This window comes from Podarcis raffonei, chromosome 3 (genome assembly GCF_027172205.1).
Source record: "Podarcis raffonei isolate rPodRaf1 chromosome 3, rPodRaf1.pri, whole genome shotgun sequence".
NCBI classification, from domain to species: Eukaryota; Metazoa; Chordata; class Lepidosauria; order Squamata; family Lacertidae; genus Podarcis; species Podarcis raffonei.
This window is the reverse complement of record NC_070604.1, coordinates 66699953-66716255: the sequence shown is the minus strand read 5'-3', so window position 1 is coordinate 66716255 and position 16303 is coordinate 66699953. Positions and strand designations below refer to the sequence as shown.

Genomic DNA, 16303 nt, shown 5'->3' with positions numbered 1-16303 from the left:
CATAAGGCCAGGTATAAAGTACATGTGACCAAGGAGCTACTATGAGATTTTACCTTTAAGCAAGCATCTAATGCAGGATTAAATTGTTCAATCTAATTTCAATTTATCATTTTCAAAATAAAATGGATTTCAGCTAAATTTTAATTGTATTTGTAATGAGTAAGCCTAATGTTTTCAGCATATCCTATTCCCAAGAATGTCCTATTGCCAAGAAAGTGACATAACCACTGAGCATGGAACAAACTAGTCAAAAAAATGTTCAAGCTAGTTTATACTAGTTTATATATTGGCTAAATATAGGGATTAACAAATATATAAATGCATGTCCAATATAGATAACTGTCAATTACCGGAATCACATCTGTTGTAATTTCTTGTTTGCTGAATCTGTAAACAATGACATGTGCAGAAACTCCTGCAATGCACAGCATCCTGCTTTCTGCACACCACGAGATGATCTGAATGGCATATGGGTCTTCATCTACTATGTCTGTGCTAGGTCTGTCGTCCTTATTTTTTGATTTTTCGAAGACTTTAGCTGTTTTTAGTTTGTACAGCACTTGCAATGTTACTAGGAATAAAATAAAAAATAAAGATAGTTAAATGTACAAACCAACGTAATTTTATAAACAAAAATATTTTTCAAATAAGGCCATTCTGAAACAATGGTAATACAGTGCTCACATTTCCATTCACGCTGATTGAAAGTTCCTCTGCGGGTGATGTGTGCATGTTTGCTAGTGAGATAGGTATCAATTTGTATTCCGCACACATGTGGTTCCAAAATATAACACTTTTCAGGATGTTGAGGAACTTCAGTGGGAAGACAAGGGCCAGGAGGGGCCTGATAATTTATATGCAAATCATTGCATGCAGTCCTTTGGATCCTGGGCATTGTGTATTATGGCCAGAATCCAAAGGGCACAGAAGCAGAAAGGCTTGGCAGCCTTCCCTTATGCAGAGAAGGATTGTGCCCTCAATTATGAAAAGGCATTAAGACAAAATATATAATCAAAAATAGTGTTACAGCACCTTCTATGCTCCAGGATTTCAATTTGTGTTTCAAGGAGGTGATACGGGTTGCTTATGAGATATCAATTAACTATCATGTATGATTTGAAACCTCATCTCCTCGATCACCTTCCTCACTTCCTGTCTTTCATATCAAACTTTTGGCTCAGAGGTTAATTACACTCAAGTCCTATTTAAGCTGAGCAGACAATTTAGTCACAGAGGCAGGGCAGAGGGATTGTGGTGTTAAGGGCACACTAGCAGAGCCCATACGGTTCTCCTGCTGGTGTGCCTTTACAGCCTGAACCTCACAGCCACCCTGCCTCATCCTCTACAGCAATCTGGTAAGAAGCAGTGCCACCTCTTATGGGAGAGGCAGTTCTGCAGATGCTGGCTGTTCCTGGTCACAACTAATTTAGGACCATTCATTCCAGTGGGAATTAAGTACAGCAGATTTGAGCAAACAAGGCGAGTAAACCCCAAAAGATGTCATCTATAAGGCAACAGTTTCACAGCAGCACTTTTTAAACAATTCTTCCATAACTTAGCAAAACACTCACTTGCAGAGGCATCCCAAAACTTGATCGATCCATCTGCATGCCTATCAAAACAAGAATTTTTTAAAGCAAAATCTCTTTAGAAAAGGAATAGCAAGGCCGATGAGATTTAGTTAGTGATGTTCAATTGATGTAACAAACCCATATGCTCCTATTTTCTTCTTAGTATTAGCCTATCATAGGTGAGCTGCATGTTGAGGGAAGGCTTGCTGAAGGAGGTCCTAGGAAGATACAATGCATCTATGTGTACTCTGAATGAGGAGACATTTAATACTTCCAAGAAGATCCCATTGGTGCTGCCTAAGTCAGACAGTACCAAGCATGATGGGCATGATACTCTATGATCATGTTGCTAAATGTAGAGTTTTACTTTTCCCAATAGAAGTAAATAACAGACATTCACTTATACAGAAGAGGTAAAGTGTTGTACTTAAAGACACCACCAAGACTGGTGCTAAACTCAACCTCTTGTCTGGGATGAATAATGGATTTTGCCCTCTCTTAACAGAGTGATTGTAGGTTTTTTATTTTGCTCTATAGAACCAAATGATTTCCAGTGCAACTAAGGCTGTAATCCTAAGAACATATACTAGTGAGTAGCTTCAATGAACTCAACAGGACCTACCTTTCCATAAATGTGAATAGGACTGTGCTGCAAATCCATCCCACATGCATTGCAACACCAACAGCTGGTGTCATCTCATGAGGGCAAACGCTAATTCTCCTCACTACCTCACTAAGAGAAGTATGATAGGATTTGGTTTTATGCGTGCTTTTCTAATTATAAAACAGTTTAGTTCCATTCATCTTTTAATATCGATGTGCATGGTTTAAAAATTCTGAAATTCACTTGTGTCTTAGATGTTGCTTTAGAGCACGATAGCCCAAGTGTTGCCCTCTAGATGTTGTTGAACTACAACTCCCATCAGCCCCAACTAACATGCAAGCTGTCACTCAACAACATTGGCTACCCATATTTTATATAATTAATTTTTTTTAAAAAAAATTCTTTGTCTGAGGACTATGGATCTAGACAGAGTACAGTAAATGTTTAAAACCATTCCCATAATCAAACAAGTAACAAATAATCAAAGCTAATTTTTGTTTTTCTTTGTTTTTCTGATATGTTGAAAAGAAAAACAAAAAGAAGTAGTAGTATCAACACCAACACTACTTAAAAGCCAGCATTATTGCCAACATATTATTCACAGTAACCACCCACAGAACCCACTGAGTGTATGAAATGTTTCACATGCAATAGATAACAGCAAGCAACAGATATTTTTTAATTCACAGATATACATGCTGATTTTTCAGATTTTCTCTGCTCAAATTGGCTAGCACCTCATACGTCCAAGAAAACTTCATTAGATAAATTATACAACATTTAAAATAACTCAGACCACCAGCTGACCTTACTTAAATGTTTTAAATGCCTGATACACACACATGGCTACAAATGTGTACGCTATTGCAAAGAAAGGTGGAGGCTGAGAGCCACTGGAGAAGTATCCCCACTGTTGCTCTCAAGTAAGCAGGGAAGCCTTTACTAGCTTGCTCATTTTAACTCTTCTGTTATACATTAGGATGATAGAAATCAGAAAAATATCCCTCTGCACCATAATTACCTGTCCTCCACAATGCAATTTTAGCCTCAGATCAAGGATCATACAGTAATCTTTTCCGCTGTTATAATTTTCAACACTAGCCCTAACTCTACATTTATATTTCTAATAAAAGCTGATGGTAAATGCCAGTGAAATGTCACACAGCAGGTGGTTTTTGGGGCTGTAAGTCTTTTTCTTTTCTTTTCTCCCAATACATTTCTCTCCTCCCCCCAAAAGGGGCAAGCAATGCCTTTTATCCACCTCAAATTAGTTCACAATGTTACTTTAAGCATGACAGACAATTATTATCTAAATTACCCTAAAATATGTGTAGGTTACAATATACCAGTTTATGAATAATGACACATAAAATATGCATATCCCCACATTTACCTTGGCAGCCTTGTCCAAACTAATGTAGTCTTATTACTTACCCAGTAATAATGATCTCTGGATAACTCTGTGTGACCAAACCCCAGTTTCCACCATTGATAGGCCATTCCTATTTAAAACAAACAAGCTCATTAAATCCAAACACGTGGAATACTGTTGCTTAGTAATAAAGATATTAACTCCCTTTGGTACCTTTTTACTATAACCTTGACGTTTCTGGCGAGCCCCAACTGAATAAAGTGCTGGAATAAGGTCCACAGGACAATCGGCAAAATATTCACAACAGGTAACTGGAGATTCATGTATACTCAAGGGATAGGGATTCTCAAATATAGGATACCTTTAATGAAGAGATGAAAACATGAAAGCAGTTAGTTAGCTGATAAATAAAATTTGTAGGATGCAACACTTTCTCCCAAGGTGGTATTAAACAATGATAAAAATGTCAGTGCAAAAAAGGGAAAAAATAGTAAATGAATACAAGCAAGTACAAAGGAAAGCAGCAAAGGGGGAAAGGAGCTCAAATATTTATAATCTATGTGAATAAATATAAATCACTTTGGAATACTAGTATACTCGAAACACATTAGTAAAGATCTAATTGTAAACTGCTGTGAAATATACTCTACAGAAAATTAGCACTTCAACAGAATGCTGATGAACTACTAATCTAAAAAATCAACAATTTTCAGAAATTATCTTGTAATATCCCAACCCGAATATGAACTCCTGCTGTCATTAAAAGATCTAACCTAATTTTATGCATAACTAAAAATTATCTTTAAGGTGAAAATTAGCAGCTATAACACAATGCATAGCCATAGCTATGTTCCCCCTCAGGTATATTAAGTGTTTGAATCATCACACAGTGTGCCATACTGGCCAAGTTCACACATCTTGCTGAACGCTGGTTTATAGAATTACAAAAATGAAGAGGTACAAACTACAGTGAGCCTCGGTCTTGGGTACTTCCCAATCCTCTTCCTGTATGGCCAGGATTATGTGTTTGGAAGCTTCTGCCTTTAAGTGCAGCTTGCTATAACATCTGGACCCGGAAGTGTGTTTATCAAACTGTGGTGAGACAAAATCTGCTGGAATTGTCCTGGTCACACAGCAGGAGGAGATCATGTTATAGTTTAGCATGATAGACAAATGTGGACACTGAATTACTGTAAAGAAGAATTCACTGTGAGTTATCTTCATTTCTTCATTCACCATTAGGAATACACACACACTCAGGGGCTATTTACAAGCAAATCACAATAGAAAACTTAGTGTTTTGTTAAATGGAACAACCTTGATTGGTAAACTCCATCCATGACTGCTACGAGAAACACACCTTTATATAACCTCATTATATTCTGAATTCTTACCCATTTTGTGCAAGATCAATAAGTACTAAATCTTTTTCTAGAAGAACGACCACAGCATATGGCTCTTGGAAATCTAAGACAGAGACAACAATGCAACCAAAGAGGAAGCCTAATTAATAATTTAATAAAAGCAAACATTGATTCACTGCTGATTTAATATTTTGATGCGTAATGCAACATGGGAGGGAAACAGATTAATGCCATAAACATTATACACACACACACACCACTTTTCACCAAATCTTTGTAACTGTTTCCTAAACAGTAGTCCCAACGTAGTGTACAATACCTCTGAGCAATTAAAAAATGACTAAATGGCCATAAAATATCTAAGGACTTCAGCAGGAATCAACTTTGAAAAAATACAATAGGACAAGAGTGTCTTCATCTGCCTGCAGAACAACATTGAAGAGAGTGGCAAATGGAAGAAGCTCCCCACTCCAGAGACCCACGGAGTATGCAAGCAAAGAGGGACCTCCACTGCTGATGACTTTGGGGAGGAGTCCTGCAAAGTCTCATTCATCTTATTTGGTGGATGATTTCTTCTCCAGTAAACAAGAAGCCTGCCATGCAGAGCCATTGGCAGCATTGAAACCCAGGAAGCATTGCTGTTGCCAATTCTGAGAAACATATGCGATGTAGCTACAACAACAAATATGATTGGCTGTTTGGTATTGTGGCATCCTCATTCACAACATGATCTGTGACCGGCTGAGAACCAGTTTGTTAAGAAGAAGAAGTTGCTGCGGGTGGGGGGGGGGGGCAATACATGAACAGATAGAACAGTGGAAAAACTGGGGGGTTACTTGAGAAGGTTCTAGGCACCTCAAAAGCCCCCATGTCACACTAAAGAGAGCCACTGGGCTTACCTATATAAAAAGTGTGCTTGAGTGAAAATATGCTCTCAGCTGGGATCTAAGCTCCTTCGAGCTCTTACAGGGTTTTTACACAACTGTCCAAGCTGCCACCACCCGCAATCAACACAAGAATAAAAATAGCAACAAGTAACACCAACAAGAACATAAACTGCTCAGGCTTCCCTGGATGTATGAAGCAGTGTAGAAGTAGAGTCAGTTAGACCAAATCAAGAAAAAACTAGGTAGCCCAGAGTAATGAAAAATATATTTTACAGTCCAACAGTTCTTTTTCCTGTCAGGTGGGACATGCCTAAGATGGCAATAGATAGGGTGGGTAACCCTGGAAGCGTAGGCTGGAACACACACTGTCAGGGAACTGCCATCGCAGCCAGGAGTGGAGGAAGGGCTCCCAAGTGATGCCGGAGAAGGTCCCAGCAGGAAAGGAGGGGACTCAGCGACCGGGGAAGGAAATCAGCGTTACACCAGGGAGAAAGGCAGGCTTCAGAGAGGTGGCTCCAGGACTCTTCACCAGAGACTAGCGAGGAGAGTACGGGTCCTCCACTGCCCACGCCCACCCTGCGCAGAAGACTTCCGTACAGGGAGGCTAGGCGGAGGCTATCCGTCAAGGAACTTTTATGTTGGAAGAAGTTCAGGAAATGCCCACTGACGGATTCTGCCAGTGACTGAGACAGCCACGGAGAAAGGGCTGTCCAGCCAGGGAAAGGTTTAGCCAGACAACGTTGCCTAGAGCAGCAGCCCCCTTACACACGAGCAACCCCAATTCCCTTTACACACACTGTCAAAAGAGTGCCTCAACAAAGGCAAACATGTTCAGCCTAAAGAACTATGCGCAAAACAACAATAACCAAAGAACCTGGCTGAGGGAAATACACTCCAATAACCCAAAAGGGGCAAAAAGCTCAAAATCAGTGCAAATAATAGTCAGTGGAAAAGCATTTATTTTAAATAAAATGTGTGGGAAATTGGGGGTCGGGGGGCAGAGTACAGTATGAAACAGAGTGGGGAGTGGTAGAGCTGACAATAGAGGAAAAACAAGGCTAGGCAAGTGAACAAAACAGCAAACTCACAACCAATCAACTCACCGCCCTCCAGGACACAAACATTAAACTACCACAAAAAACAACCCTGAGGCAGACACACAAACAATTCCACACACACATGGAAGATGCTAAATTTATTCTCTCCCTTTAATAACACAAGGAACAACCACAAACAACCAAGACCAGTCAAAAAAGGGAGCCTGAGCCAAGGGAGAAGGAGACTTCTCTGCATGAAGGGAGGCGTTTAAACTGGTGGGGGTTGGCTGCTTGAAAGCACAACTTTAATTTAGCTGCAATCCTGCCTGTAAGCACTAGAGGGAGCTCACGTCCCACCTGAGAGCATCTTTAGTCAAAGAAAAATGATCACACACAAAAATTAGGTTATGCATTAGACAGCACAGCCACCAGCCCATGGAAGACATTCCAGAATATGAGGACTACTCTTTCTCATAAATGCTCTCTTGCTGTCCAGATAGGATGGTACTAGAGATATGTAAGTTCTCCTCAGGTTATTCAAAAACTATCTACAATCTTTCAACATTTTTGAGGAACCTTTTGCAAGAAATGGCCCCACCCAACCCTGCCATGAAATTATATAAACGGTAAATAAAATTCTGGAATTACTGCAGCAAAAAACTGCTATTAAGCAGTCAAACAAGTGGGAAGATTTTTTCCCCAGAACCTACCATTAGGGTATGGAGTTTCACAGAGGGTTAGAAAATCAACTATTGAATAATCCATTTCTAAAACAGCAGTGCTCTTCCCGTGCATAACTGTTAAACAGGGTCTTCTTCCTACAGTGTCATATGACAAGCCACCTGACAAGATGATGAAAGGTTCTCTGGAAAGAAAGAAAGAAAGAAAGAAAGAAAGAAAGAAAGAAAGAAAGAACAAACAGTTAAGATTATGAGAGACAGCATTAGGAGACTTATCATCTGAGATCAAGAGAGCAACCAATAGCACTCTACACTGTATATGTGGCACAATATACCACTAACCTTTTGTGTTAGGTGTGCTTGGCTTAAGAGTTGTGCAAGAACACAAGTTTGCCCAACAGACTGAACAACTAGCTGAAAAAATCTATTCCCATTGTGTTGATCTGTGTAAATAGAGGCACTCGCTTGTCTTTTAAATCATATTTTAAGCAACTGGACAAACTATTGTCAAGGATTCAGTACATCTCCCCACTTCTTCAGAAAGATGCATATGCAAAATGCTGCCAAGAAATGCAACTAATCTTACTAAAACTTGTTTTTCCTTCCTTAGATGCGTCATACATATGTGAAACTCAAAATTCACTTTTAGGCAGGACCAGCCCATCCATGATGTGGACTGAGACAGCTGCCTCAAGGCAGCAGAATCCAAGGGTCAGTGTCTCCACAAATGCACCACCTGCCTCTGCAGGAAAAGCAACAGCAGCTTCTGGCAAGATCTCGCAAACCTTTTGTCAGATCTCACAGGAAGCCGCCACATCTCGTGTCTGTACCCCCTTGCCACCAGAGGAGAGAGAAGCAGCAGTGACAGCTTACAGGTTCTGACAAGACCTCCTGGAAGCTGTTGCAACTGCCTCTCCTCACTTCTGCCATGGCAGGGAGGACACCCCATCCGCCATCACCAGAGAAGGAACAAGTGGCTGCTGCAGCAGGCTCCAGCGAGATCTTGTGGACCTCTTGCAATAAAGACTATTTTCTCTTTTAGATATATACTACATACAAATGGAGACCCACAAAGTGATATATTTGTGATAAATCTGAACATAATCCTGAATCTGAACAGTAGTGTGGGAATAATTTATTTCCCCTGCACATGATGTATGGAAGTCTGACAGGTTAAAATGCATGCCACACTCTAATTCCATTCCCTTTCCTTATTCTAGGATTCTTTAAACTTGAAGGGCAATGCAGAGCCTGCACATGTGTGAAATAAGTTAGGATTAAATAAAAACCACTTCCTCTGTGATTCAACCCATGACAGGGATCAAAGAGCCCTCAAAAACTCATCAAATCCTAACTGGGAAGAAATTCTGGTTAATCATTTAGCCTCTCCCACTTCCAAATTACTGTAAAATGTAAGGTGTTTTATGTTAATTTTGCTCCCTCTGTTTTACTTTCCACTACCCCCAGCTCAGGTGGCGCTGTGGGTTAAACCACAGAGCCTAGGACTTGCCGATCAGAAGGTCGGCAGTTCGAATCCCCGCGTCGGGGTGAGCTCCCGTTGCTCAGTCCCTGCTCCTGCCAGCCTAGCAGTTCGAAAGCACGTCAAAGTACAAGCAGATAAATAGGTACCTCTCTGGCGGGAAGGTAAACAGCATTTCCGTGCACTGCTCTGGTTTGCCAGAAGTGGCTTAGTCATGCTGGCCACATGACCTGGAAGCTGTACACCAGCTCCCTCGGCCAGTAAAGCGAGATGAGCGCCACAACCCCAGAGTCGGCCACGACTGGACCTAATGGTCAGGGGTCCCTTTACCATTACCTTTAACTCCAGCTCAGTGTTAAAATTTCCCTTGAGGTTTTTCTGTGTATCTGGAACTATTGTTCCCCTTGTATTTTTCCTGCCCAAAGTAACATCCACTTTACTACTACAGCAAATGATTTTAATTCATATTCCACACCTACGTATTACAAGTCTGTAATTTAAATTGTTGCAAGAATTTAAGAGATTTCTCATTCAATTAATTTTAACAAATAAATATTTTTTGCATGAAGGTTGTATGAAGACAAAGTGCATGGGAGTTTGAGGAACCATTTACTTTCACAACCATCCTTGCTTCCAGTCTATTTTTATGCAGTAACAACAACAACAGCAACAACAGCAACAACGCTGAATAGAACTGAAGGTTTCATGAATAAACAAAGTGATGGTGGGTTTGTCACATTTTAAAATCATGGAAGTACTTCAATAGCTGTTTAGATTATTTTGCCTTGCAAAGTCCTTATTTTTTCTCTACAAATATCCAAAACAAAGTTAAGTAACTGTTTCCTAATTCTTACCCAGCTCTGGTAGTTTTGTATTCCACTTTAAGAATAGGTTTACAAGGCTCTGGCTTCTTTCCATCTTTTACCTGCTTTCCTAAAACAAAATATTTTCTTATTTACATTTAAAAATAATTTGATAAATCTCAGAAATCACACCAAAATCTTAAGAATAGTCCCATATATTTAAAAGGTTATATAAACACTACCAAGTATGCATCATACTATCCTTGCAGATTTAATGCAAATAACTCAATTGCTTTTCTTATAAACAGTAGATATTTGGCTGTAATAACCAACACCCCATGTGCTCTCTTACCTGGAAGAAAGTCTCAATCCACTGAAGTCAATGGGATTTACTCCCACATAAACATGCACAGGACTGAGTTGGAGAATTATGAAGAATAAAGAATTCCCGCCACCCTCATTGTATTGCTGTCAGAAAAACTACTTTATTTCAACATTTGGTCGTGATATATTTTAAAAGAAAGCAGGTTTGACCAGCAAATTGCCAGTTTCACAAAAAATCATCTCCACTAAATAAACACTGTATAAACTGATTAGAACCTTTTACAGTTACTAATTTACATAAATAGTGAGAACCTTTTCAGGGCTAATAGGCTAATTACATGTTCTGCTAATTTATAAGAAAGCTATACAAAACTGCAAAGCACTGCAAAGCAGGTAAAACCTAGACATTTTTACGTCAATGCATAAGTCTGATAAGGTGCCGCTGCAGACATCTTTTTGGACATACAATAGTAAGAATATGATCATACTACACATCAAAATTCCTAAAGTTGTGAAAGGTACACACAAAGGTGTACAACAGTGTAGCCTTGGATTTTCCCTGGCAATCTTATGATAAATGTACTACTGTGCCTGCACTTAGGGTGAAAGCAATCTTGGATTACAATAGTGTTGTGCTAGCTTGATATATGCTGACTCCTTCCACCCCCTCACACATTAGGTTAGTAGTTGGCATGCCCATAATAACCAGGAAAACTAACATTTGAAGCAGCTCTGCAGACATCAGTGTTTAGATCCACGGCATGAAAACCTTCACCTGCTGCCTTCTGCACATCAAGCATTTGTTGAAACCACCGGAGGAAACCAGGTTGTTGCCCCTTACTGAGCTAGTTCACAACCCTAATAAAATACGTAACCAGAAAAAGCTGCCTGGTCCTATTCTACCTTGGGCCACAAGAGGTGCACCTGAACTAGTTTTCTTTTGCAATACTGCCTTGATTAATAAACAACTCCACACTTAGCCTCCAAAGCAATGGACTGTCAAAGCCAAATCCTGACTACAGGAGACAATGCAGGTGATATAAGCAGCAGCAGTTGCAAATATATGGGACAGTTTAATACCTTCTTTCAGCACATGGTCCTCAAGAATAGAGTGGCATGAAGTAGCAGCCACCGGTAAGCAGTTTAAATGACTTAGCCTGCAAATCACTCTAAAGCATAATGTATACACAATGTTGAATAGAACACACTTCCATTTTGAACTTACCATGTGGAGTGATTGTCTGAAATGGCTTGGTAGGATTCCTTACATTCCATATAGTCAAGGTGCCGTCCGAATGGCTACAGATAAATTGCTTTCCTTCGTGGTGCCAAGCTACAGAATGGATTGCCTGATCAAAGGAGGGAAAATCAGAACTTATTCAAAGCAATAAGCAGAAATCTTAACAATTTCATCCAAATATTGCTTAAATACTCCACCATAGTTCATGTGATTAAATAATGTGATAAAATACTATTTTAATGAAAAACTGTAACACTGATTCTGAAGATAGTTTTCTTTAACAAATCATTTTACGTCTGTTGCGAAAGTAGTTAAACTATTTAAACTCACTTTGTTTGGTTTAAAACTGCTATTGAAAACCTAATACAATGGTACAGTACAGTGGTGCAAATGAGAAAAATATATAGATATATATTTCCAATTGCTTTTGGTGTACCATAGTCTGTTAGACTGAAGAGAACACCTGTATCTTTTGACACGTGTACAATTAAAATATTGCAACGTTTGTACTGTCATGTTTGTCTGCAGTATTGGTGAAAGACACAATTTTCATAATGACTTTGTTTCAATGCTATGCTTCCCTACAGCAATGTACTCTTTGATCTTTTTAGCTAGTGTGCACTTAGTGTGCAATTGCCATAATCAATGCATGTGGAAGTGAGCGAGCCTACAAAATGTTTCCTATACAACTGATTTTGGAAGTCTGAATGGTCAACTGGAATTGCATCATGTGATAATCGGTCAACCTCCAATCTGATGAAAATCATAAAACTTTCACATCATGCTATATTAAAAATGTACTATTAGTCAAGAACCGAGAATTCTCCTGGTGTTAATCAGCATTCATCAACATCTCACCAACTATGCACATCTGAAAAGGCAACATTTGATTTTACAAGGCAATGACAAACTTGATTTATAATAAAATGAGAATCAGATATGACATGTAATAAATGGGATCTGCACTGCATAAAGGCTTTGCTATAAACAAAAAATGAATCCAGTTTTTAGACTTACTAAGACTACTGCATTAAAACACATGCATGAAATATATATCTTGTTATTTTCTACTTTGACTAGAACATTAGATTGCTGAAGTCATACACATGAAGTGCAAGACTAACATCCTGCAGTGGTGTCCAAACTTTTTTCAAAGAGGGCCAGAGCTGTTGAGCTTTTTTGAAGGACTAGTGGAAGTAATAAGAGTTTTGTTGTATGCAGCAATCATCAGCTAACACAGCAAAATACTTCAGAGAGTAATTCTTCAAAATAATTGCAATGTAACAGCTAATACTATTGAAATTTCTGTAATTAGGGAACGCTTGGACAATTCATAGCAATGGTAAATAACAATCTAGTACTGTTACTAGAAAAGCAGCTCTGAAATTTAAACTTATTTAGAAATATAGCCACCCCTACACTAGAGTAATAATTTGTGGCCCAGTCAGATGCCGTCCAATTTCAACTCCCATCAGCACCACCGAGAACAACCAATTGTCAATGATTAGGGATTATGGGAGTAGTAATCCAACAACATTTGGAGGGCCACAGACCAGTCACCCATGCTATATAATGTTAAAGCTTCAGAGACTATACCTTTGGTTTTCAGTTTTCCACTAGATTAGATCTTCTCACTGCTAAACTGGTCAAGAAATCCCATAATTCCCAGAACATGCTTTGTAAAAAGTGCTATATGCTATATTGACTATTGGATTAATTACTTGTAGACTTGAAATTTTTGAACTATAAAAACTCAAGGCCAGTGATATTTTACATACAACACATTTGAAAAGGCATTAAAATGTAAATTGAAATTAGTCCATCAGATCAAAACACAAGGTGAAAATCAGATTAACAATGAGCCCTGTGACTTGAATATTCCAGCCAAGTATACAGCAATAATCCTGCATTAAACTATTATGAAACAAAGCAAACCACAATGTACTACTTTTTTTAAAATTCTTTCAAGTTACAGAATTGCTCATTTCCTAAAATGCCTGTAGCGTAGCTTGTGAAACCAGATGCCTTTCTAGGTTTCTTTGATGTCATTTTTATTTCCCCACATTATAAAGCTACTTCTAGCTATGGTATAAAACGAAGCAAATGTATCCTCTCTGTATTTTTTTACTTCTTCTATCAATACAGTGGTACCTCAGGTTACAGAAGTTTCAGGTTACAAATGCTTCAGGTTACAGACTCTGCTAACCCAGAAATAGTGCTTGAGGTTAAGAACTTGCTTCAGGATGAGAACAGAAATCGCGGGGCAGCGGCGCAGCAGGCCCCATTAGCTAAAATGGTACCTCAGGTTAAGAACAGTTTCAGGTTAAGAACAGACCTCTAGAACGAATTAAGTTCTTAACCCAAGGTACCACTGTACAGATTCCCAAATTATTCTATCACTCTGCTGCAATATCAGAAAACTTCGATACAAGACTTCATAAACTGTGGATTCATAGCATCAGAAAGTCCACATGACCATGTTGTATCACAGCAAAAGTCAGGGTCAAGAAAGAGAAACAGAAGTGACTCAACAATAACACAGGAAAGTGATGGAAACATTTATTGTCTCTGTACTAAATGTTGGTCTCAAAGGACCAACAAAAAGGAACAAAGGCAACTTTATGAGGAAATTTTCTGCTGTAGAACTGTAAAGCAGATTTCCTTCTTCATTCTGGAAGGGGTCTAATTGCACACCAGTGATGTGAAAGTGAATCATGACAGGAATCATCAGGCTAGGAAATGTTGTGTATTGCAGATAGATGAGCCTTGATTGCAGGGACAGGGAACCTCCAGCCTCTAATTAGGTCTGCCAGGCCTCCCCATTTGGCCTAAAGCCCAAGCCACACCCACTGGCCTATATCACGTCAGGTGTAGGGCAAGTAAAGACATGACTGGGCCAAAGGGGGTTTTGCAGGCACTACTGATCATTTGCATCTCAAAGCCCTGGTGCACAGCACTTTGAATGTTGGGGCTTGAACAGCTCTGTAAACGGTCCTTTTACGCCATAAAGTTTAAGGGGTAAATTTAAAGTATTTTCCTGTTCTGCCTTTGTGAACTTGTTGTAAATGAGTCTTTGATAACAGAAAGCACCCTTAAGAATACATTTCCTGGAGCTTTGGGTAGAAGAGATGCCAAGCCAAGCCTTCTGCTACACATCAAAAATCTGAAGAAGTGTGCATGCACATGGAAGCTCATACCAATAACTAACTTAGTTGGTCTCTAAGGTGCTACCGGAAGGAATTTTTTTTATTATATTATTTTTTTTTTATTTTGTTTCGACTATGGCAGACCAACACTGCTACCTACCTATAATCAAATCCCACCACCTCACACTTCCCATCATGAAAATATTGCTTGTTATCTGTCAGCTTCTTGACAACTGATCCTTTCCTCAATTCATGAGCAAGAGCAGCGTAATTTAGAAGGCAACCGGGGTGGGGGAAAAGCAGGAATCTGGGGAGCTTTTCAACCTATATTCTTTAATAATACCAACTGCAAATTAAGACCCTGGTTTGTAATTACTCAACTTCTACAAGTGTACAATGCTCCTTTCCTCTTCAGTGATAATGAGTTGGATATATAAATTCTAAAGCACATCACTTGGGTGCAATCCATCTGTGGGGGTGAAGTAGACTCCATTAGCAGGGCTGACACAGAAAGCTGAGAAGATACAAACTGTAGCCCTTCGGGTCCCTGCAATATATAGCACCTTCTTCCACCTACACCCCATTTTTGGGGAATATATCCAATAGGCATTTCCCAACATTCTTTGTCACATGGAAATATCATGGATGCTTCAGCTGAGATTCCTGCATTGCAGCGGGGGGGGCACTAGGGGGCGCATTGGAAGATGGCCGACAATACCATCTCTCCGACCCACACGGAGTAATTAAGAGGCTATTATGGGAGTAGGCAGCCTCCCTTGTTGCCCCAAGGAAATGGGGAACACTGCCCTTGCCTGCTGTGCCCATAAATCACCCCCTAATTCGAAAGAAGGGGGTGAGGGCCCTAGGCAGAATGCCCCCGTGTGGACCTCGGTTCTCCTGGACGCTGTCTCTGATCGCGCACTAGCTGCAGTAATTTGGAATAATTAATTACAAAAGAAGCAAACGCACATATTTCAAGTGAAGAAGGGGAGTGAAGTCTGCTAATTTAAGTGACCTCTGCGAAAGAAGACGACGGTTTGGAGAAACAGGAATATTTTACGATGAAGATACACCAAAGGCTGGGTATGTTGACAACGGGACTGAATGGGGACGACGACCTTTTTTACTTTCCTTCTATGTGATTTACAAGAACCCCTCCTCATTAGAATCGTCGGTTGAACTGACCCAAGCAGGATGATTAAGGTCTGTGTGGAGATAAACTTTCACCAAAAGTATGCTTTATGAAGATCGAGAAGCAATAAGAGCTTTTGGAATGGCGCAGCAATTAATTCAGAGTCGCCATCTTGCCAAAGGATTTATAGCTGAGAGAAGGAACGGACTTGTTTTCAGACTGCATCCCTGGTGAATCTCCTCAGAGGTTTTGAGAAAGGAGGCAGATTGGTGAAGATTAATGACGCTAAGACTGTTTTGATGTATAGAAGTGATGTTACATGGAAAATGTCTGGATATGGCTACTGGATAAAAAATAATAATATCCACGCAGGATTACAAACTGTCTAACCAGCTTGTGGAGACTATCAGAGGTCACAAAGAGAAAGGAAAAACTTATGAAAATAACAACAAGAGATGTGGAAAAACAAGAAGGACTGGATAGTACTGTGAACATCATAAGGTTAGATTTGTGGACATTAAAGCAGCAGTAAGAAGCAAGAAGTTGATTGGATCCCCTTCAGAACTTAAAATATGGGTACCCCCAACAAAAATTTAAAATTCGGCTGTGTAATTTGGAATTTATGTAATTTGGTTTGATTTGATGTGATTGGTCAGTTAATAA

General features: G+C 39.5%; 1 protein-coding gene across 6 annotated transcripts in view; it reads right to left on the bottom strand.

Annotated features, from left to right (window-relative positions):
• The window catches only part of STXBP5 (syntaxin binding protein 5), a 118813-nt gene that overhangs the window by 43696 nt on the left and 58814 nt on the right, over window positions 1–16303 (bottom strand). For all 6 annotated transcript variants that reach the window (XM_053382120.1, XM_053382122.1, XM_053382121.1 and 3 more), the window contains 8 exons: window positions 11348–11471; window positions 9850–9928; window positions 7546–7700; window positions 4942–5014; window positions 3761–3908; window positions 3610–3677; window positions 1572–1612; window positions 351–571 (listed from right to left, as the gene is read on the bottom strand). In XM_053382120.1, coding sequence (XP_053238095.1) covers window positions 351–571; window positions 1572–1612; window positions 3610–3677; window positions 3761–3908; window positions 4942–5014; window positions 7546–7700; window positions 9850–9928; window positions 11348–11471 — 909 coding nt within the window. The remainder of the gene's footprint in view (window positions 1–350; window positions 572–1571; window positions 1613–3609; window positions 3678–3760; window positions 3909–4941; window positions 5015–7545; window positions 7701–9849; window positions 9929–11347; window positions 11472–16303) is intronic.